General features: G+C 39.8%; 2 protein-coding genes across 4 annotated transcripts in view; one reads left to right on the top strand and one right to left on the bottom strand.

The window, feature by feature from the left end:
• supt3h (SPT3 homolog, SAGA and STAGA complex component) overlaps nucleotides 1-3,786 on the bottom strand; it is a 110,503-nt gene extending 106,717 nt beyond the window's left edge. For 2 of the 3 annotated variants that reach the window (XM_036593343.1, XM_036593347.1), the window contains exon 1: nucleotides 3,683-3,786. The gene's annotated coding sequence lies outside the window, so the exon portion shown is untranslated. The remainder of the gene's footprint in view (nucleotides 1-3,682) is intronic. The other variant, XM_036593345.1, reaches the window with a different exon arrangement.
• Nucleotides 1-17,585, top strand: part of runx2a (RUNX family transcription factor 2a) — a 54,762-nt gene that overhangs the window by 19,520 nt on the left and 17,657 nt on the right. Inside the window, 4 exon segments of the mRNA XM_036593342.1 lie at nucleotides 5,457-5,716; nucleotides 7,285-7,324; nucleotides 7,327-7,440; nucleotides 13,391-13,495. Of these exon segments, the coding sequence (XP_036449235.1) occupies nucleotides 5,457-5,716; nucleotides 7,285-7,324; nucleotides 7,327-7,440; nucleotides 13,391-13,495 (519 nt within the window).

The raw sequence follows: 17,585 nt of genomic DNA, 5'->3' as shown, positions 1-17,585 counted from the left end.
AAATCTGGCACCGTGTAACTACTGGGGCTTTTTGTCTGTACCAAGTTATTAAACCCCAGAAAAACTAAATATCATGTTACTTAGTGTATATCATGAAAATGTCTTTTAATATTGTGAAATTATATTTTTGCTTCATCACCCACATTTAATACATCACAGTATTTACTATACTAGCACATTTTATCAATACATTCCCAGTACTTTGGTGTATCATATATCGTCATTGGCATGTGTCTAATTTTGCTATGCCATATATGGACTTACATAATAAGCCTTCTGAAAAACACTTTAATATAGACTACTGTTAAAAAAGCTTGCAAGCATATTACAAACTGTTGTTATTTTATATACAATAACAACTTGTACAATGTAGATTTAGTCTTAAACTAGACAATAAAAGGGATGGTTAGATGTTGCATTCAATATTTCAAGTATTTTGGCAACAAAAAGAAGTAAATCAAGGACAAGCAACAGACATAACACATGATTGTCCATTTAAAGGAATATTTTGTCAAGTTATCTGCCCCAAGACAAGATAGTCACTTTCGAAATATAAGGTATTATGGATATTTATAACTTCACTGACTCAGTTTAGAGTCATCTACACCTCAGATCATCTAATTAGGGATACACAATGACACTGGAATCATATCAGTATCGGCAGATATTTGATGACGCATTTTATTGTACTGAAGAGTAGAATGTTGAGGTGATGCTGGGATATTGCTCTAAAAAATCTACATTTTATTAATTTTACTGCAATTTCTACAAATAAACGTTACATTTTTCTGTAACCCTAATCCATGAAGATGTAGTTACTATTTCTATATTAATGTTTGTAATGTTTATGTATCAACATCGGCACATATATATATATATATATAATATATATATATATATATATATATATATACACACACACACACACATTTTTTTTCTAACAGATTTTCTACTAATTATTTACTACGTGTAAGTAGTTTGTTAGAATCATTTTAAATATTTTGGTTGACCCCAAACTGAGTGAACGGTAGTGTATACATCAGTATAATCAGGTCTATATAAAGACCTTTTTAAATCATGGTCTCATAAAAGAAATCGTCAACTGCTAATTATGGACCCGATTAAAGGAGCGAAGGATCTCTGATCGTGTGCTGCAGAGATAACATTCATCACACAGCTATCCACACATTTTGCAGTTAGGCCTCCTCAAATACAAACCCCTGCTAAGAAAACAAATTAACAGGATGCTGATATTTACCTGGAAATGGACCTTGTCTAATTTAAATACCCTCATTATTAGTGTGCAGAGATTTACATTTGGAAGCAAAGCCAGGTGAGTCTTTGATGGCCCACCAAATATATTTGAACAGAATCACCTGATGCACAGCTGCCCGCTTGACTGAATTCAAAACCACAGCCTTCCTATGGCAAGCCAAGTCATCAGACTATCAAATCACACAGGTGTATTGCCTTTTTTTTTTTACAGATCAGAACAATGCACTGCTGGGCAAAGAATAGTTTGCTCTATTGTTAATGACTTTTCTCAGTCCAAATGAATGCTGCCCACATTCAGTCGACATCAAAGCAGGAAGTAAGCACCACAGCAAACATTAAACTGCTAGTTCTGCAGTCAGAGACATAAAGCTAAATGATTCAAAGTGCCCCGAGAGCAGAAGCACAGACAGGACTATTTTCCCCAATAAATACATCCGAGCATAAAATTTCAAATCCTTCTGTTTTCGCCCCCTCTGTTGGATGAAAGCTTTAGCTTTTGCTTTGACTTGTGAAGGCAGATGGTCGCCATACTAGGCAAAATGAATTCAGATGTGGCAAATGAATCAAGATTACTTCAACATGCAAAGGTCTGAAAGCGTGCTTAACTTTGAATGGGTGAAACAGGGGAGCCTATTCTATTTATTGCATTTTCCTCTCTATAATTAACTAGACTTTTATATAGCTTTGCTTCTAAATTTCTTTTTCTACAGACGCCTAGTTAATTTACTCATTTAGGCTTGGGCACGGAATCCAGCGTTCAGAAGCTGAAGCGATCTAACACAAACTTTCTGCTTTTATGCTGGTACTGCAGAAATAAATAGGAAATAGCTGGATAAAAAAGCTTTAGAGAGGAAAAAATGGTTTTATTCAGTTCTTCCCAGGCAAATAAGACAATGCAAAGGCAAACAGACAAAAAATCTTTTTTATTACCTAAAAATATATGGAGTTGTGTTTATACTTATATAATGTGAATGTGTTAAATGTGTCAGTCTGGGTAACGTAACTTTGGTTTTACAATGGTTTATGTGACTGTGTCGTTTATTTCTTGATTTAATCTTTGAATGGTTTAATGTAAGGAGTCTATTACAGTAATGCAGCTGGGGATCAAAGTTGGGTTTGTCGCTTATGGCTTTCATTAATTAATCTACATTTTTCATAGTTTGCTGCCGAGAAAAACATTTTTTATGGAACCAAACACCAAAACATCAGAGCTCAACCTGACAGACTTAATGCAATGTCTATAATGTAACACATATGTTAACATATATATGTTAACAAGTAATTAAAAGTGAAAAACAAGAAAAAAATACAAATGCAAAAAACTATAAATGAGCCTAAATCCACTCTATCTACACTAACTATCCCAAAAATCACAGTCCATCATCATAAAATCAGAGGTGGAAACGAGAAACAAACTTAAAACTCGCAGCTGCTGAATCAGGAGCCGTATTTTGAGAATACACAACTCTGGAAGCCATAATGAAGTGGCCAAACGTGATCTGGTGCTATTCAAAGTTTTATTTCACTCCCACATCCTCGATACACCACCCCACACAGCTCTATGCGGCCTCCTCCACCTCCCCTTCCTTTGCATAAGAAAGTGAAATCATGCAAAATCCATGTCCCCCTATCCAAAAGTGCGGACTAAAGGCTCTGAGGCGCCTATTCAAATGAGAAATAGGTGGGATAAGCCCCTGGTTAGACGAGTGAGAGTAGTAAAATAGCTCTCTGCCAGCACCTCCCCTACTGCATGCTTCCACAATGAAGTCTGGCACCTCATCTGCTGGCTGCTCTCTCTCCTCCTCCCTCACTGCATGGCACACACAGTTCAACAAATAAGGGGCATGTGCAAAAGTAAGTTATCGGCACTGAACTGCAGCTTTAATATCTGCAATTACTCTGAAACTACATTATCCACCCACCTTTAACAGCTATTAACTTAACTCCAGCATCCCCCTTCAGGAAACTGTAGAGTTTCACACAGAGGCCATCAAATGCCAGACTGTGATTAGCTTTTTTCCTTTCTGTCTAGCCTGAAGATGAAATTAGTTTGAAATAATCGCAAATGTGTAACGAGAAAGAATTTAATGGGACTTTTTTTCTATGCCTATAACGGAGTGCGTTTCAACGCAAAGAGCTAAAATCAATCAAAGCAGTTACTCATTTAAGCAAGGAGCAAAATCTAAAGTGTGAACACATGATTAACGAATACAGCAAAAGAACAGTCTTAACCAGCTTTGTGGTTTTAGCACTGTAAGACTGTTACCGTTAACTCGCTCCACGGTTGTGAAGCCTTAATGCACTAAGTTTAAAACAGTACATTAACGTTATGAAGCTCTTCAGCACTGCAGCACCGCAGCTGAAGAGCTCAGCTCCGTCACAGACTGAATGGGAATAACGCATTTACCTCTGTGTTAATACTGACCACTGAATCCCCTCCGCATTCACTCTGAACTCATTCGGCTCCTCAAACACAGCTACCGAGCGGGTGACTACTTTTGCCGTCACGCCGCGTCGCCGCGCTGACTTATGGGTATTGTAGTTTCTAGTGATACACAAGCCTATGGCGAGAAACTGTAGTTCCCCGCTGTGTCGAGTCGCACAATAAAAGACGAAATCACACGTTCAACAGCGCCACCCAAAGTTCTTTTGGTCCTATTTCGCTCTTCAGCGTGCTCGTCTTCACCCTGACAGACGGAGCAAAACAGCCTGTTGACACCTGAAACAGGAAAAGCAGATTAGAGATTTTAAGTGGATATAGGGCTGGATTTTTTTAGTCTGTTTACTATAAATACATTGCGCAGGACACAAAACAAATATTTATAAAAGCTCTTATAAAATCTGCACGGTGGTATAAGAGAACACGTTATTTGTGAAATATTTTTGTAAAAAATTCTTCTTCTCGATGTTATTCTTCTTTTTTTTAATATTGTTATCGTTCTTGTTTATTATTATTATTATTATTATTATTATTATGCCCCATGAAACAGAAACCTAAATGCTTTTTGCCTTGAACATTTTTAAAGTAGGCCTATATTTATAAATGCCCTGCTAACTTGTTACTTAGCATATTGTTATGTGTTTGTCCCACAGCATAGTGACACTTACAGGCTATTGATTCCACATTATAAGCGCAACTGAGAATACCTTTCTGAATGTGTTACTCTGCCTAGAGGCCTATTCAACAACCTCAGCTCTAACTGTGGGTTTATAATGGTTTATGTGACTGTGTCGATTATTTCTTGCTTTCATTTCGCTTGATTTGAAAGTGAACAGTCCGTTACAGTAATACAGATTATTGATGGGTCTGAGTGTTCAGATCCGGGTCTGTCTGTTCAGGTCTGATACCGTCCAGAAGTACAAACTCTGAGTCAGTGGATGATGATGATTTGGTTTATTTGGATCTAGTTAAGTGACCGCTCCTGTGCACCACGTGCTCGCGACTCATCAGCATAATAATCGTCCCGCTTCTGCGTATATAAACCACAAAAACCTGAGCTCTCTAAGTCCCTGCCTCCAAAGACAAACCACACAACGAGACACACACATACACACACCCATCCACATACACACCAAAAAAACCGCCGCTTTCGCTCTCCTTCATCTCTAACCACAACTTTTTGGAGTCAAGTTTTTTAACCCTTCCTTGTGAGCGCGCCGCTTAGAGAGAGAGAGAAAATCTAAGTTTTTACGACTTCTTTGAGAGCCGTATTAGAAGTATTAGTCCGCTTATTCCACTTAATTTGGCTCCTTCGGACGCGGCTCGCGCGTTTTGCTCTCCGGGGTTTCTGCTGGTTCGTCCTCCGCGGCTCAGGATGCGAGAAGACTCGGTTTTGTTTGCGATCAGCACCTAAACTTCGACGAGGGACTTCGTGAAAATAGGTTATAAGGAAAAAAACATACATCTCGTCTTCTTTAGCCACTTGTTTCCCGTCGACGGAGAGAGAGAGGAGCATCAACTCTGAAACATGTGCGTGCAGCTTTAAAATATAAAACTTTATCAGCAGTTCGAGCAGCTTAACTTTAGGCTACGTTTCCAGCTGGAGCGCACGGGGAGCAACTGAGGAGAGAAAAAAGAGAAGAGAGAGACTTTAAAGTATACATATATACAGACTGAGGTTCTATGTGAAGAAGCTTTGCCTTTGCTGTGTCTGACTGCTCTGTCATGCGCATCCCGGTAGAGCCCAGCAGCAGCCGGAGGTTCAGCCCGCCCTCCAGCAGCGTGCTGCCCGGCAAGGGGAGCGATGTGAACGGCGGGAGCGCGCAGCCCGAAGCGCAGCCAGCGGCGGCTCCCAGACTGCGCGCGCACGACAACAGGAGCATGGTGGAGATCATCGCCGACCACCCGGCCGAGCTGGTGCGGACGGACAGCCCAAACTTTCTCTGCTCCGTGCTGCCGTCTCACTGGAGGTGCAACAAGACCCTGCCGGTGGCGTTTAAGGTGAGTGAGCGCGGTGGGCTTGTGCGCTTCAGGGGTCTGTGTGCGTGAATGTGAGCTGTAGAGAGGCGCTCAGGTCTGTACAACGTGTTTTCACGGCTTTTAAAAGTTGGATAAAATGGTCGCCGTGCTTTGGTTACTACTTAAAGCAGGCTGGGCATTGACTGCTTCTATCGCCTCGTACAGGTAAGAATAAACACATGCACCCACAGGGCTTATAGGCGTCGCGGAGATGCCAGATAATGCTCGTTATGTTCGGTTGCTTTTTTACAGCTTTTTTCGGGGCTGAAATGATCTGAAAACCATTCGCTTTTACGCCAGCTGTGCGTAAGAATAAAGAAAACACCTTAAAGCGCCTCTCCACAGTGATGGAGTCAGCTAAACTTTGAGAAAGTGGAGCAGCGAGCGCTGACCATGTGCCCTCGCGCTCAAAAATAACGTCGCTAGCGGGCTCTGATCAATTCTTGCGTTCAGAAAACTCAGTGAGGCTCTCAGGAAAGTCCCCAGTGTTGAATTCACACCAGCAGTCGACATTTACGTGGATCTGGACACACATGAGGGCTGTAGGAGTGAATTCAGCTCTGGGGATTTTGCTGCCCGTTTCGTCCTGGAACTGTAAACTAAAGCGATGGAAAGTACATTTTGAGCTGTTCAACGCAAGTGAATCAAGTATCTCTCTGCTAAAATGTTTTTGACCACAGGCCTGTCTCCGTGGTGGAGTCCAGAGCAGTTCGATAAGCTTCTTTTATCATCTGTAGAAGAATTTCATACAGCCTGTTTAGGTTTCTTCATATTTCTATTAAATATAATAGGCTGCAATTTTGTGTTAGACAGAAATTAAATAACAGTTCCTTTTAAAATATCTTTTTGCAATTGTTTATTCTTTATAAAAAAATCCTTAAGCTTACATACAGTATTTTTAATTTCTTTTTTATTTGAATTTTGAACGTTTTGTCTTAATTTAATTGAAATTGTGGTATTTTTAAAATACACAGCCTGTGGTGTCCGTGAGGAATTTTTTGTGGTTTGTGTGTAGTTACTGTGTTCCAGCGTATCAAATGCTATATTGCTAGTAATTCTTTATTTGTTTGCCCTGAAACTGTATGATTTCTGATTTTCTTGGACTGATGATACAATTCAGTCTTTTCTTACTTTTTGTGCGCACACTTTAATGAAAATAAGTGCTTCAGTTTGCTAAAGGCAGATCATGGATCCTCATAGCATTTTATTGCAGTTCACCTCTACAGCCTTGCAGCTGATAATTCAGATTTTTTTAAAAAACAGTCTCTCTCCTTATATATATATATATATATATATATATATATGTATGTATGTATATACTATATATATATATATATATATATAATATAATATACATATATATATATAGAGAGAGAGAGAGAGCGAGAGAGAGGGATAGATAGATAGATAGATAGATAGATAGATAGATAGATAGATAGATAGAGTACAGTTAACTCTTTTTTAACCCATATTGTTATATTTACTGATGATAAAAACAGGCTCAAAAGGCTGCTTTAATATTACTGACAGAGATCCCTTTCGTGCCGCAGGTCGTTGCACTAGGAGATGTTCCTGATGGAACAGTGGTAACAGTATGGCAGGAAACGATGAGAACTACTCAGCTGAGCTGCGGAACGCCTCTGCAGTCATGAAGAACCAAGTGGCACGCTTTAACGACCTGAGGTTCGTCGGCAGGAGTGGGCGAGGTCAGTGTCTTTTTTCTGGATTTTCAATAATTATTCATAACCGTAAGCCGTGTTTTCTTTCACTGTATCATATGACACAGCAAAACCACATATAGCAACTCATGTTTACAAGGCAAGAAATAGGGCGTAGTAGTAAAACTTCTGCATGCGGTAGATTATCCATCGAGATACCAAACCGCACTTTTACCACAGATACCCAGGGTAGGTTTGTAAACAGTTTATGACTTGAATTCATGAATACAGTCCACGCAAGTACTGCAGTCCACGATTGTTTAATATATTCTTCTGAAGCTGTATCAGTTGAAAGAACGTGTAAACAGGTTATTTGAGGGATGGCTACGTTATATATCACAGAGAGTAATTTGAGCGCTTCCAGGCTGAAAGACAAGAAAGAAGTGGGTGTGTTTGAATATTGCTGCCTTTGAAGTCTGCTCTTGTGATTTTTATGATAATTAATTATGATGGCATTTTACAAACACAGTTGTACGTTTGTACACTGTATGTACATACAGTTTGCACTGAGGTGATTGTGTGCTTTATGCACCGCAATGTTATGTTATACGCGGACGTAGGCTTTAAGTGCTCTCAGACCGGTCGTGTGTAGACGAATGCTGCTTTTGATATGGGAGCAATTACTCCCCAAAAAAAAAAATAAAAAGAAGGCCAGCCCTTGTGATCCTGTGGGAAGACCCCGTTCAGAGAGCAGGCCTTTGAAGAAGACAGGACAGGCAGATGGATCAGAGGACCAGGCAGCCTGATGCTGGAGGCAGCCTAGACTGAGGGAATGCAGTCTAGACTTGCCTTTCCTAATCTTCACAGGCCCTTGGAGTTAAGCTCTCAGGTGTTCAGTTAGGGATCCCCAGAAGGGCCTCTTGGAAGCATACACACTGAAACGTGTTGATAAATGTTCAATTAAAGGCCCCACAAAAGCCCAGGCTGAAAGGTAAAGGAGGACGTATAATTATGTGGCAGTAAATATGTAAGCTTTCTCTCTGTGGAAACAGGGCAAACACATCAGTCATCTGTCAGAAAGGACATGGTCATGCAAACACTGTTTGCTCAGGCAGCATTGACAGACATCTGACTTGCGTCCAACCACTGGGCTCAGCACATTCTTTGTCCATCGCACATCCTTACACATACCCCATGCGAGTGTGCGAGAGAGCTCGTGTGTGTGTGTTATCTGCTCACAGCTGTCACAGAGAAGAGGGCCTTGGTCCCGCATGGAGACCCACACCTCGCCAGGCTTGGGTTTCTCTATCTCTGACACGAGATCTGCAGGAGGAAGTCACAGAGGAGATAGCAGAGCATAAGGAAATTAAATATGGAAAACGATCCTGCATGCAACAAAATAGATTCGAAACAGATATGAATGCCCAAAATCAACAAATTAGAGGATGAAAACGTAATGCGGCAGTCTTACGTCCTTCAGACTGTCATAAGCCGCAGCTTACCTTGAGCCAACGCTTAATGTGTTTGACTTGTGATTAAGGACATTATCGCGAGCGCTTATGATTCTAAGACGCGTTTTCCTTTGGACTGCGAGCTAACGGTAAAAGTCTGCATTGTGATATTTTAGGTTTTTATGATACATATCATAATATTTGAAAATCGAAAGAGCTAACTGTTACTCTAGCATTGAAATGGTGCTGCTGAAATGGTGTATTAAGCAGGGGAATTAAAGGAGAACTTCACAGAGTTTTAAAATTTCTACATAATTTAAACGGTTAAGATGTAAACCAGGTCATTCAGAGTGATTTGATGAGAAATGCTCCATTCTATGTAAACTTACAAAATGTGAATTGTTCACAGTGGTGGTGATAGGAACCAGATGTCTGAAGACTTTAATGGCTCTAAAAACTACCTCATAGAAAGTTATGCATTATTAATGCATTAACTGCTTTCTGTCATTTACATTTATTGGTCTCAACCCAGCACATCCAATTCACATTCTGCCTGTTGCAGCGTAATATGATTGAAAATCTAACAACTATGATTGCAGTCTATTTAAATAATTGTGATCTTCTAAATAATTACAATTAGGTGATTATGTAATGATTTGTGATGGGACTTGTTGGTAAGATATAAGTTGTGCAATAAACAGTTTCACACCAAACCACATGTTTACATCTGAATGAGTGAATTATGCAGAAAATTTGAAAACAAGGTGGAATTCCCCTTTAAGGCAGCAGTTCAGTATTCTGATGAACTCAGTGTAAAAATTATAAACCGTTAATGCACAGCAGGGCTACGTGATATATAAAATAAGCATATTGTAATTTTATTGCTACATATGGCAGTTGGATTATTCATTTTATATATTTACGTTTATTGGATCACGTGAGTGTCTTTATTAATCAGAACACCCACAGAAGCTCTGCTGGAACATGTGAGGGTGGTCTGAGTTACAGTAGTCAGGTCAGACCAGTTCAGGGATGGGGGGGGGGTATCTTGATTTAATAATAAACAGGACTTACAGCACATGTTTTTGTCATTAACCTGCAGTAAATGAGTGGTATGAAATATTATACAAAATGTGGGCCTATACAGAACAGCATAGTAGCGACCATGAAGATACTAATACAAAAGATATTTTGTTATATTTGGAAGCTTTAGACTACTTTTAAAACCGCACAGCCTATAAGCTTAGCCTTTTCTTTGTTTTGCTACTTTTAGCAGTTTTCTTATATCGTTTTCTTTGTTTTCTCAAGCCAGACTTTGAGTCTCCTCTTCGACTCCACCGCTGTCCCTGCTGGCTGCAGAGTAACTCTTTTTTTTTAACCAATTACATATCTGTGTTTAACAGTAAGCACGCAGATAATTGTTTGAGCTAGACAGGCTTTGATTTTCAAACATATTTTATAGAAATTAAAGTGAAACTAAAAACGAGTATTTTTGTTATCATTTTTGAAAGGTGGGCCACTGTTTTGTTTGTGCGGGATGTGGGACAAACTTTCGATTTTTAGGACTGTCCCATGGTGGTCAATGCAGTCAGAGTGCCGTAACAAGTGTTAAAAAAACGTGTAATTCGTTAATGGGCTCATTTGCATATTACAGCCCCTGATATCAACACTGCAAAGGCCAATATCACGATAATGATTAGCCAGCGAACTAATCAGCCTTAGTGTAAGTACTAGTGAATCAGCCTGGACGCATAATTATCAAATAAGATAATGGAAAGACGTTTCTATTTATATTAATAATGTCAGTGAGTCGACAGGCACTTATGTAAAGTGTCCATATGTATATTACATATGTTTGGGCAACGTCTGGGAAACCGTTGTCAAGCTCATGAACCTATTGACTAAGACAGTGTGGTAAGCAATGAGAGTAGGTTGGTATTTTTAGTTGGTGGTGTGCAGTTGTTGGATACAGGCAGATGCAGGGGTTGGGCTGGTGGCTGGGCATTGGGCTGCCTTGCGGTGTGGGTTTGGGATCTGGTTACTGGGAAGGGCTGGGTTGGGTTCGATTGTTGGACACAAACTTGCATCTGGGGGCTTAAGGACAGATTCCTGAGGGAGAAAGAATGAGAACGACTTTAGCAAGCGTGAACACAGCAAGAGGGCAGAGATTTACAGTAACAGCTTCATTGAAGGAGGCAAGGTCAGCAGAGTTTAAATATACACAACTCATTGGAAATTCAGACTCTCTCTGAAATGGTAGTTTTGTGGTCACTGGCTCCGCATGTTGTGATAACACATCTATGACAACCACGATAAGGCAAGAGTGGTAGGTATGATATAGCAGTGATATGTGTGATATGATATACCTAAAAATAGATACTTACACATTCCATAATAGAACATTTAAGTTGTTTCAGCTAGGACCGGGACATATACTGGTCTTAATGATGTACCACCGTGTAAAACTTTGAAAAATTTGACATTTTAAATTCTGATAAATATGTATGATTACAATAGAAAACGGAAGTAAACAGCCTACTGCTACAGTCTTCCTGCAAAGAACGCAGAAAGAAGATGCATGTATGATATGCATTGTGTGTTTTGTAATATGGTGGGTTGTGAAACCATTGCAGCAGGAGGTGATAGAGCTCCAGAGTTGTTTTTCCCAATTAGGAGGACAACACATTTTAAAGAATTGTTATAAAAGTTTTATAAAGAAATGCAAGAGGTTTAATTAAAACATTTGCAAAATTTACAGTACTGCACAAAATCAGACACTGCCCTTCATTTATTGCACATTTAAATGGCCACTAAGTACATTATTCATTTTTTGTGAACTAACAACGATTAAGAAGAATCGAAGGTATTAAATATAAGGTAATCCACTTGCATAAAGAAAGTAACAGTCAAAGTCAAATATGTATTTAAAAAGTTTCCAAAACCAAAAAATAATAAAAAAGATTGGGACTCCTAACAACCATGCAAGAACTGCTGGACCAACAAAACAGCTTTCATCTTTGAAAGAGAGGAGGAAATCAAGCTCCACTCTTACTTCAGATCTGAAAAAATCCACAGGTGATTCTGTCCGTCCTTCCACTGTGAGAAGACGACTCAACACTATGGGTTTGAAAGATGTGTATCTATCAAGAAGTCTTTACTGAAAAAAAAATATAGGCAAAATTGAAGAACATTTGCAAATCAAACAAAGAAGCTGGTCTTCTCAGAACAATAGACTGACACTCCAGAGTCCAGACCTCAACACCACTGAATGTGTTTGGGATTACTTGGATTGAGAGAAGCAGAAAATACAAGCAACTTCTAAGACTGAACTTTGGAGGTGTGAAATATATCCCTGCTGATTTCTTCAGAAATGGACACACTAAATGCTGAAAAAAACATTAAGTTTAGTTAAATAATATGTGCACAGTGCGTTTATGTATTTATGCATTCTTAAAATTTTTAGTATATTTAATATTATTGCAATTTGTGATAATTTTGGTAACTGATAAGAAATTTTCATACAGTCCCCAGCATGATGAGACAGTCTTAGCTATTTTGTTGCATAAAATAGATTTAAAAATTAAGAGAACTAATGAGAAGAGAGTCCAATCAAGATAGCGTAGAGACAGTTGTGCATCCTGACACACGCACACAAAGCCAAATGTAGCTGGCTGCTTCATTGAGTCACCCATTTTCCGCCCACTTCTTCCTGTCTCAGCAGCAGATTGCAGCTTTGAGAATGTGTCACGCCTGACTTCACAGCATACTTTGCAGATTACTCTTGTTGCTGAGTTTGTTACTTTTGAAGCCTCTTGGAGCTTCCTGTGCCGTGGTAACAGAGTGTGTTATCTTATCATATTTCTGCTGCATATCAACATCTAAATAGCACAGTGTGTAAGATATGAAAGGCAACCTTGCCGTCCAGGCCTCTTTATCTTTAGATTAATACGTAAATGTAATAGCAACTCAAAGCTTTCATAGACAAGCTTTTTTCTGTTTGATGAATCATATGCAGTTGAGGTATCCTGGATGACCGAACCGTTTGAAGGCTTTTCACTGACTTTAAGGTCATGTGAGGACAGAAAAGGCATGATGGGGCTGGTTTAGGACTTGCATTACATTGAATACCTTCAACACATTTTTAGGTCATTAGCCTGAGAAAACTAGAAGCGAGTGTCCATGTTGGGCAACATATTAAAGAAAAATAACCACTTTAGCGTGGCATGCTACTATAAATCACTGGTAACTCTAGATGAACACTGCTTAGTCTATCAAAGTTGTTATATACTGCTATATTCAGTAAAACAATAGTAATAAAACTTGCTGACATGTCCTACAACACTTAATAAATCTCACCAGCTTTTTTTTTTTCACTCGATAGCATTATTGTCTATTGTTTGTTTCAAATGTATTAACTCCCATGGCAGTAAAAATCCCACAGTCACCATCATCATCAGCAGCAGAGAAAATGCAAATGCATAGCACGCAGTGAATGTGGGACATTGTGCCGAGGGCTAACGGGCTATGAACCTTTTTGTGTCTTGCAGGAAAGAGCTTCACTCTGACAATCACAGTATTCACAAACCCACCCCAAGTGGCTACTTACCACCGAGCCATAAAGGTCACAGTGGATGGACCGCGGGAGCCAAGAAGTGAGTACCCCCCCAAATATCGCCGCGTCATGTGATAACGATTATCACGCACAAAGAGGTGCATGCATCTGAAGCCACTGCGAGAGATGAATGATGGTGTCCAACCACGTTTGGCCTTCCCTGGCATCCTGCCCCTTTCCTCAGCCCAGAGGTGGGAAGTGGCCGCTGGTTGGCGGGGTGGGGGGAGAAAGATGATGGATGAATGGGTGCATGGATTGTGTTAGGGTACTGTTTTAAAAAATGGATTCAGCATGCCTGAATGCACAAAGGCACCCTTTGAGCAGCAACAGGCGTGCTAAGTGAGAGGCAAACACAAACACGTGCCGCCGTGCCGCTCGCCTTGCCAAAATGTTTGCTGTATCTGCCTCTCGTCTGCGTCCTTCAACGTATAGCGCAGGCCCCTCGACCTTTAACCTGAAGCTCCCTCTTCAGCACATGCATGCATATACATACACAAGGGCTGTCTGGAAGCTGGTGTTGGCTACTGATTCAAGGTTCCTGGGCTGGGCTTGTGCAAAAGATAGGAAGGAGGATGTCCTTTTCATTTGATGCAGGATATCATAACATCTCTGTTTTGTAACTCTCCATTTTTTAAACTCTTAGCAATTTCCAGTAGGAATTGGACGAAAAGGAAACGAACAGAAACTAATAGATAGATAAATGAACTAATAGAAATAGTCCAGAATTATTTAAGCTCTCACTGCATAAACATATATTAAGGTTAGAGGGGAATTCTACCTGCTTTTCCAAATTTTTCCATAGTTAAATAGATATAGTTAGAATATTAACAGAGTCGAAAGGTGTCATTCTAGAGAATCTGACTGAGTCAGAATTGTTCACAATAGTGGTGATAGGAGCCAGACGTCCGAAGGGTTTAATACCATTAAAAGATACCTTACAGAAGAATATTACATGAAATGGTTACAAACACATTACCTAATGTCTGAGACTTTGTTTAGCGATAGTTTTGCAATAAAGATTTAGCCTAAAACTTTTTTTAAAGTCATTCAGGGCAAAGAGTACCATAATCAACATTATGTATAAAAATACTGAAGACATGTTTAGACTCATTGGTCATTTTGGATAGTAAATAAGGTGGCCGTGTTGGGGTTGTTGCGCCCCCTGGTATGAATAATTTTCTTTACAACCACTATTTCACATCAAACAACTCTAAATGACAGTATTTACATCTCAATCATTGAAGTTTTGAAATTTGAAAAGTTGGTGAAATTCCCCTTTAATTGCAAGTTTAGTATCTAAAATGTTACCATTTAGGAGACACAAGGTTTTGTCACAGCAGCAATGATATGCATTATGCCAGATAATACACATAAAGTATTTAACCATTTAAACTAGGCCACACTTAAATCATCTGTCTCATTTCAACATAGCTTACATAAAATTCCTAGTAGTTCCTGAATTATAAGTTTTAAGATTAATAACTGAATGATAAGCTTAAAGTTGAAGCAGTTAAAACTTGGTCTTGCTCTGTTTTGCCACATCGGTGTGCTCGCTCTGAGAAACATTAGCTAGCTAAAAAAGCCTCAGCTCGTCCAGCTGTGCGCCTTTCGTTGGGGTGTTTCGACATGTGCAATGCAAAGAGCCTTTATGTGGATCCTGCAGAGAGCAGCTCTTCTAACATCTTATGAGTGCTTTCTATACCTGGAGAAAAAAATAACACTGCCAAATTTCAATTTTCACACGGGGCCCCAGAAGCTGTAAATACACACAAGCTGTCATGAATGACTTTCATGTGGCGCAGAAGAGAACAAGGACCATATAGAGCCTGACTGACTTCAGTGAGTGTTTATGTTAAAGCCTGTCGCAGGTTGACATTATGGTCAAAAGCCTGCAAAACTCAACCTTTTGTGGCAGACAAATCTCATAAAGCAGGCTTGGATTCCATCACCTGTTAATCATTATTGGCAGCCATGGGGTATTAAAGCATGCATCTTTGAAAATATCACATATCATCAGTCCTGCTTTTTGTACACATGGCATCATTTATTGCACTCAGTCATGAAAAATGTCAAAGCTAGCTTTATGATCCGACATGACGGTTACAGTCATTGGACTAGCATTCCTGTTTACAATTGAGATGAGCTTCTTAGTAACTGGCCTCTGACATCATGGGTTTTTTTGGTAAGTGATTATGTTAGATTGTTCACTTCCTTTTTTTTCTTCTACATGATCCTCTTGTGCTCTTTTATAAGCCCCACACTTCTCTTTAAGTCTGCTGTCCTCTTCCCTATCCATCCCTCGTTCTGCAGTCACCACAGTTCAATACTTCTGCCATCATCCATCATCACACTCACTGTAGTCCCAACCTTTGTGTATCTTTTGTAAAAAAAAAAAAGAAGCTGTGATATGTGCGCCAAGCAGCCTGGCACACAGCTGTTCCCACAGGCTCTTTATTCTGAGATACATAGATAGATATATTTTTGTCCGCTACATTTTTTGGCTGCAAAATCAATGCTATCACTTCACAAGCAGTTTTCTTTTTTTTTCCGCCACCATCCACCCCTGTTCCTCTCAATTAACACATCTGGCAGCAGAAGTTTGGAGCCACTTCATACCAGTGTATGATCATGATTCATTATTGGATTAAAAGTGCCCCGTGGCATTGCTGATTTGACGGGACTTTGATCTCACACACCCTTGGCTCATCCCTTTTTCCAGCTCTGTTCTCAAGGGAAATGGAAGTTTATGACTTCCAAACATGGCCTGTGTTGATGTAAACAGTAAGGTTTCAGTGAAGACTGTATTTGTGTACGCTGTCTGAGAGTAACTGCTGGACTGCAGACTGGGACAGTGACAGACAATGCAGTAGAGAATTGACATCCGTACCCTGCGTTCACATCGACAGCGACTTTTCACCTCTTGACGCCAAAATCACTGGTCACTCGGAAATCATTTGTGTGCTTATTTGTATTTAGTCCCCGTGTCTGGGCAGTCAGTCTGTGGGGAAAAAAGTAAAGCACCACCACCATTATTCCATCTCTGGTAGGAACAATTAGCTAGGAACCAAAAAAGGAGCGTACCATTTTACAGTGGCAGAGATAACGCGCCTACTATGCTGCTCAGTGCTCAGTTCCTATTGGTAGTTGCCACATCGCTTCGCTCTTTATTTGCCTGAAGTTCAACTCCGCTCAACTTTGTCACATCGCTGACTCCGCCCACTTCGCATCACCAATCTTCGCGGCGCCTCCTGTCGCCAGAAATCGCCTTTCATAGCCACTGTAGCTAAAATCTAATTGAACCTAAGTTTTGTCAAAAAGTGCATTACTAATTTGAAAAAATCCCTATTAGGCCAGATCAGTGTCATGCCAGCTTTTTTAATGTTGCAAGCAAGCCAAGTTAGTGTTGTAGCCTACCTGTCCTGCTACTGTAGCATAGCTGAAGTTACTTTATGGGGATTTGCCAACAACATTTTCCCCATTGTTCTTGTCCCATATATTGGCTTTATGGCAAAAAACGTGAGTTATTGCCTTGACCTACATCAATAAAGTAATGCTACTTGGTGAAAGCAACAGAGAGCAACAAGTATAAGCAGAAATCTTTACATTCCAATGAAAAACAGTTTCAGGCGCAAATTGGACGCATTCTGCGCAAACTGTTATGTAAGAAACTGCAATACAAGCCGAAACACTCAGTTTTCTTTCCCATCCATATGCATTTGAGAGAGGGCTACACAAAATGTGGGAGGATCTCTCTAAAAGTGGGCAAGACTTTACACTTTTTTACTAAAGTTTGAGTGATGCAGCGACGACGGCTGGTGTTGTGATGACTTTCCTTTCTTTTTAAAACCAGGTGTAAATTTGCATTAGCTGTGTTCTTGTGAGACGTCCTTTAACAGTGGTGGCGAACACAGAGGATAAACAGAGACACCAGCCTTGAACACCTGCCAAAAGAATGTTTACCATCAGACTTGTTTACACCAACCTTTTTAAAACTTATAATAAGATATATCTGTGTAAGAAGATGTGGTGCAAAATATGCCATAGCTGTGCTATTTTACACACTCTAAATTGAGGTATTTTGAGTTGTGCTCTACAGTCTCTATTTAGGTTGAACGGGAATTTTATTAGTG

Source organism: Colossoma macropomum, unplaced genomic scaffold, assembly GCF_904425465.1.
Source record: "Colossoma macropomum unplaced genomic scaffold, Colossoma_macropomum, whole genome shotgun sequence".
Lineage (NCBI taxonomy): Eukaryota > Metazoa > Chordata > Actinopteri > Characiformes > Serrasalmidae > Colossoma > Colossoma macropomum.
The sequence above is the reverse complement of the archived record's forward strand: the minus strand, read 5'-3'. Positions and strand labels throughout refer to the sequence as shown.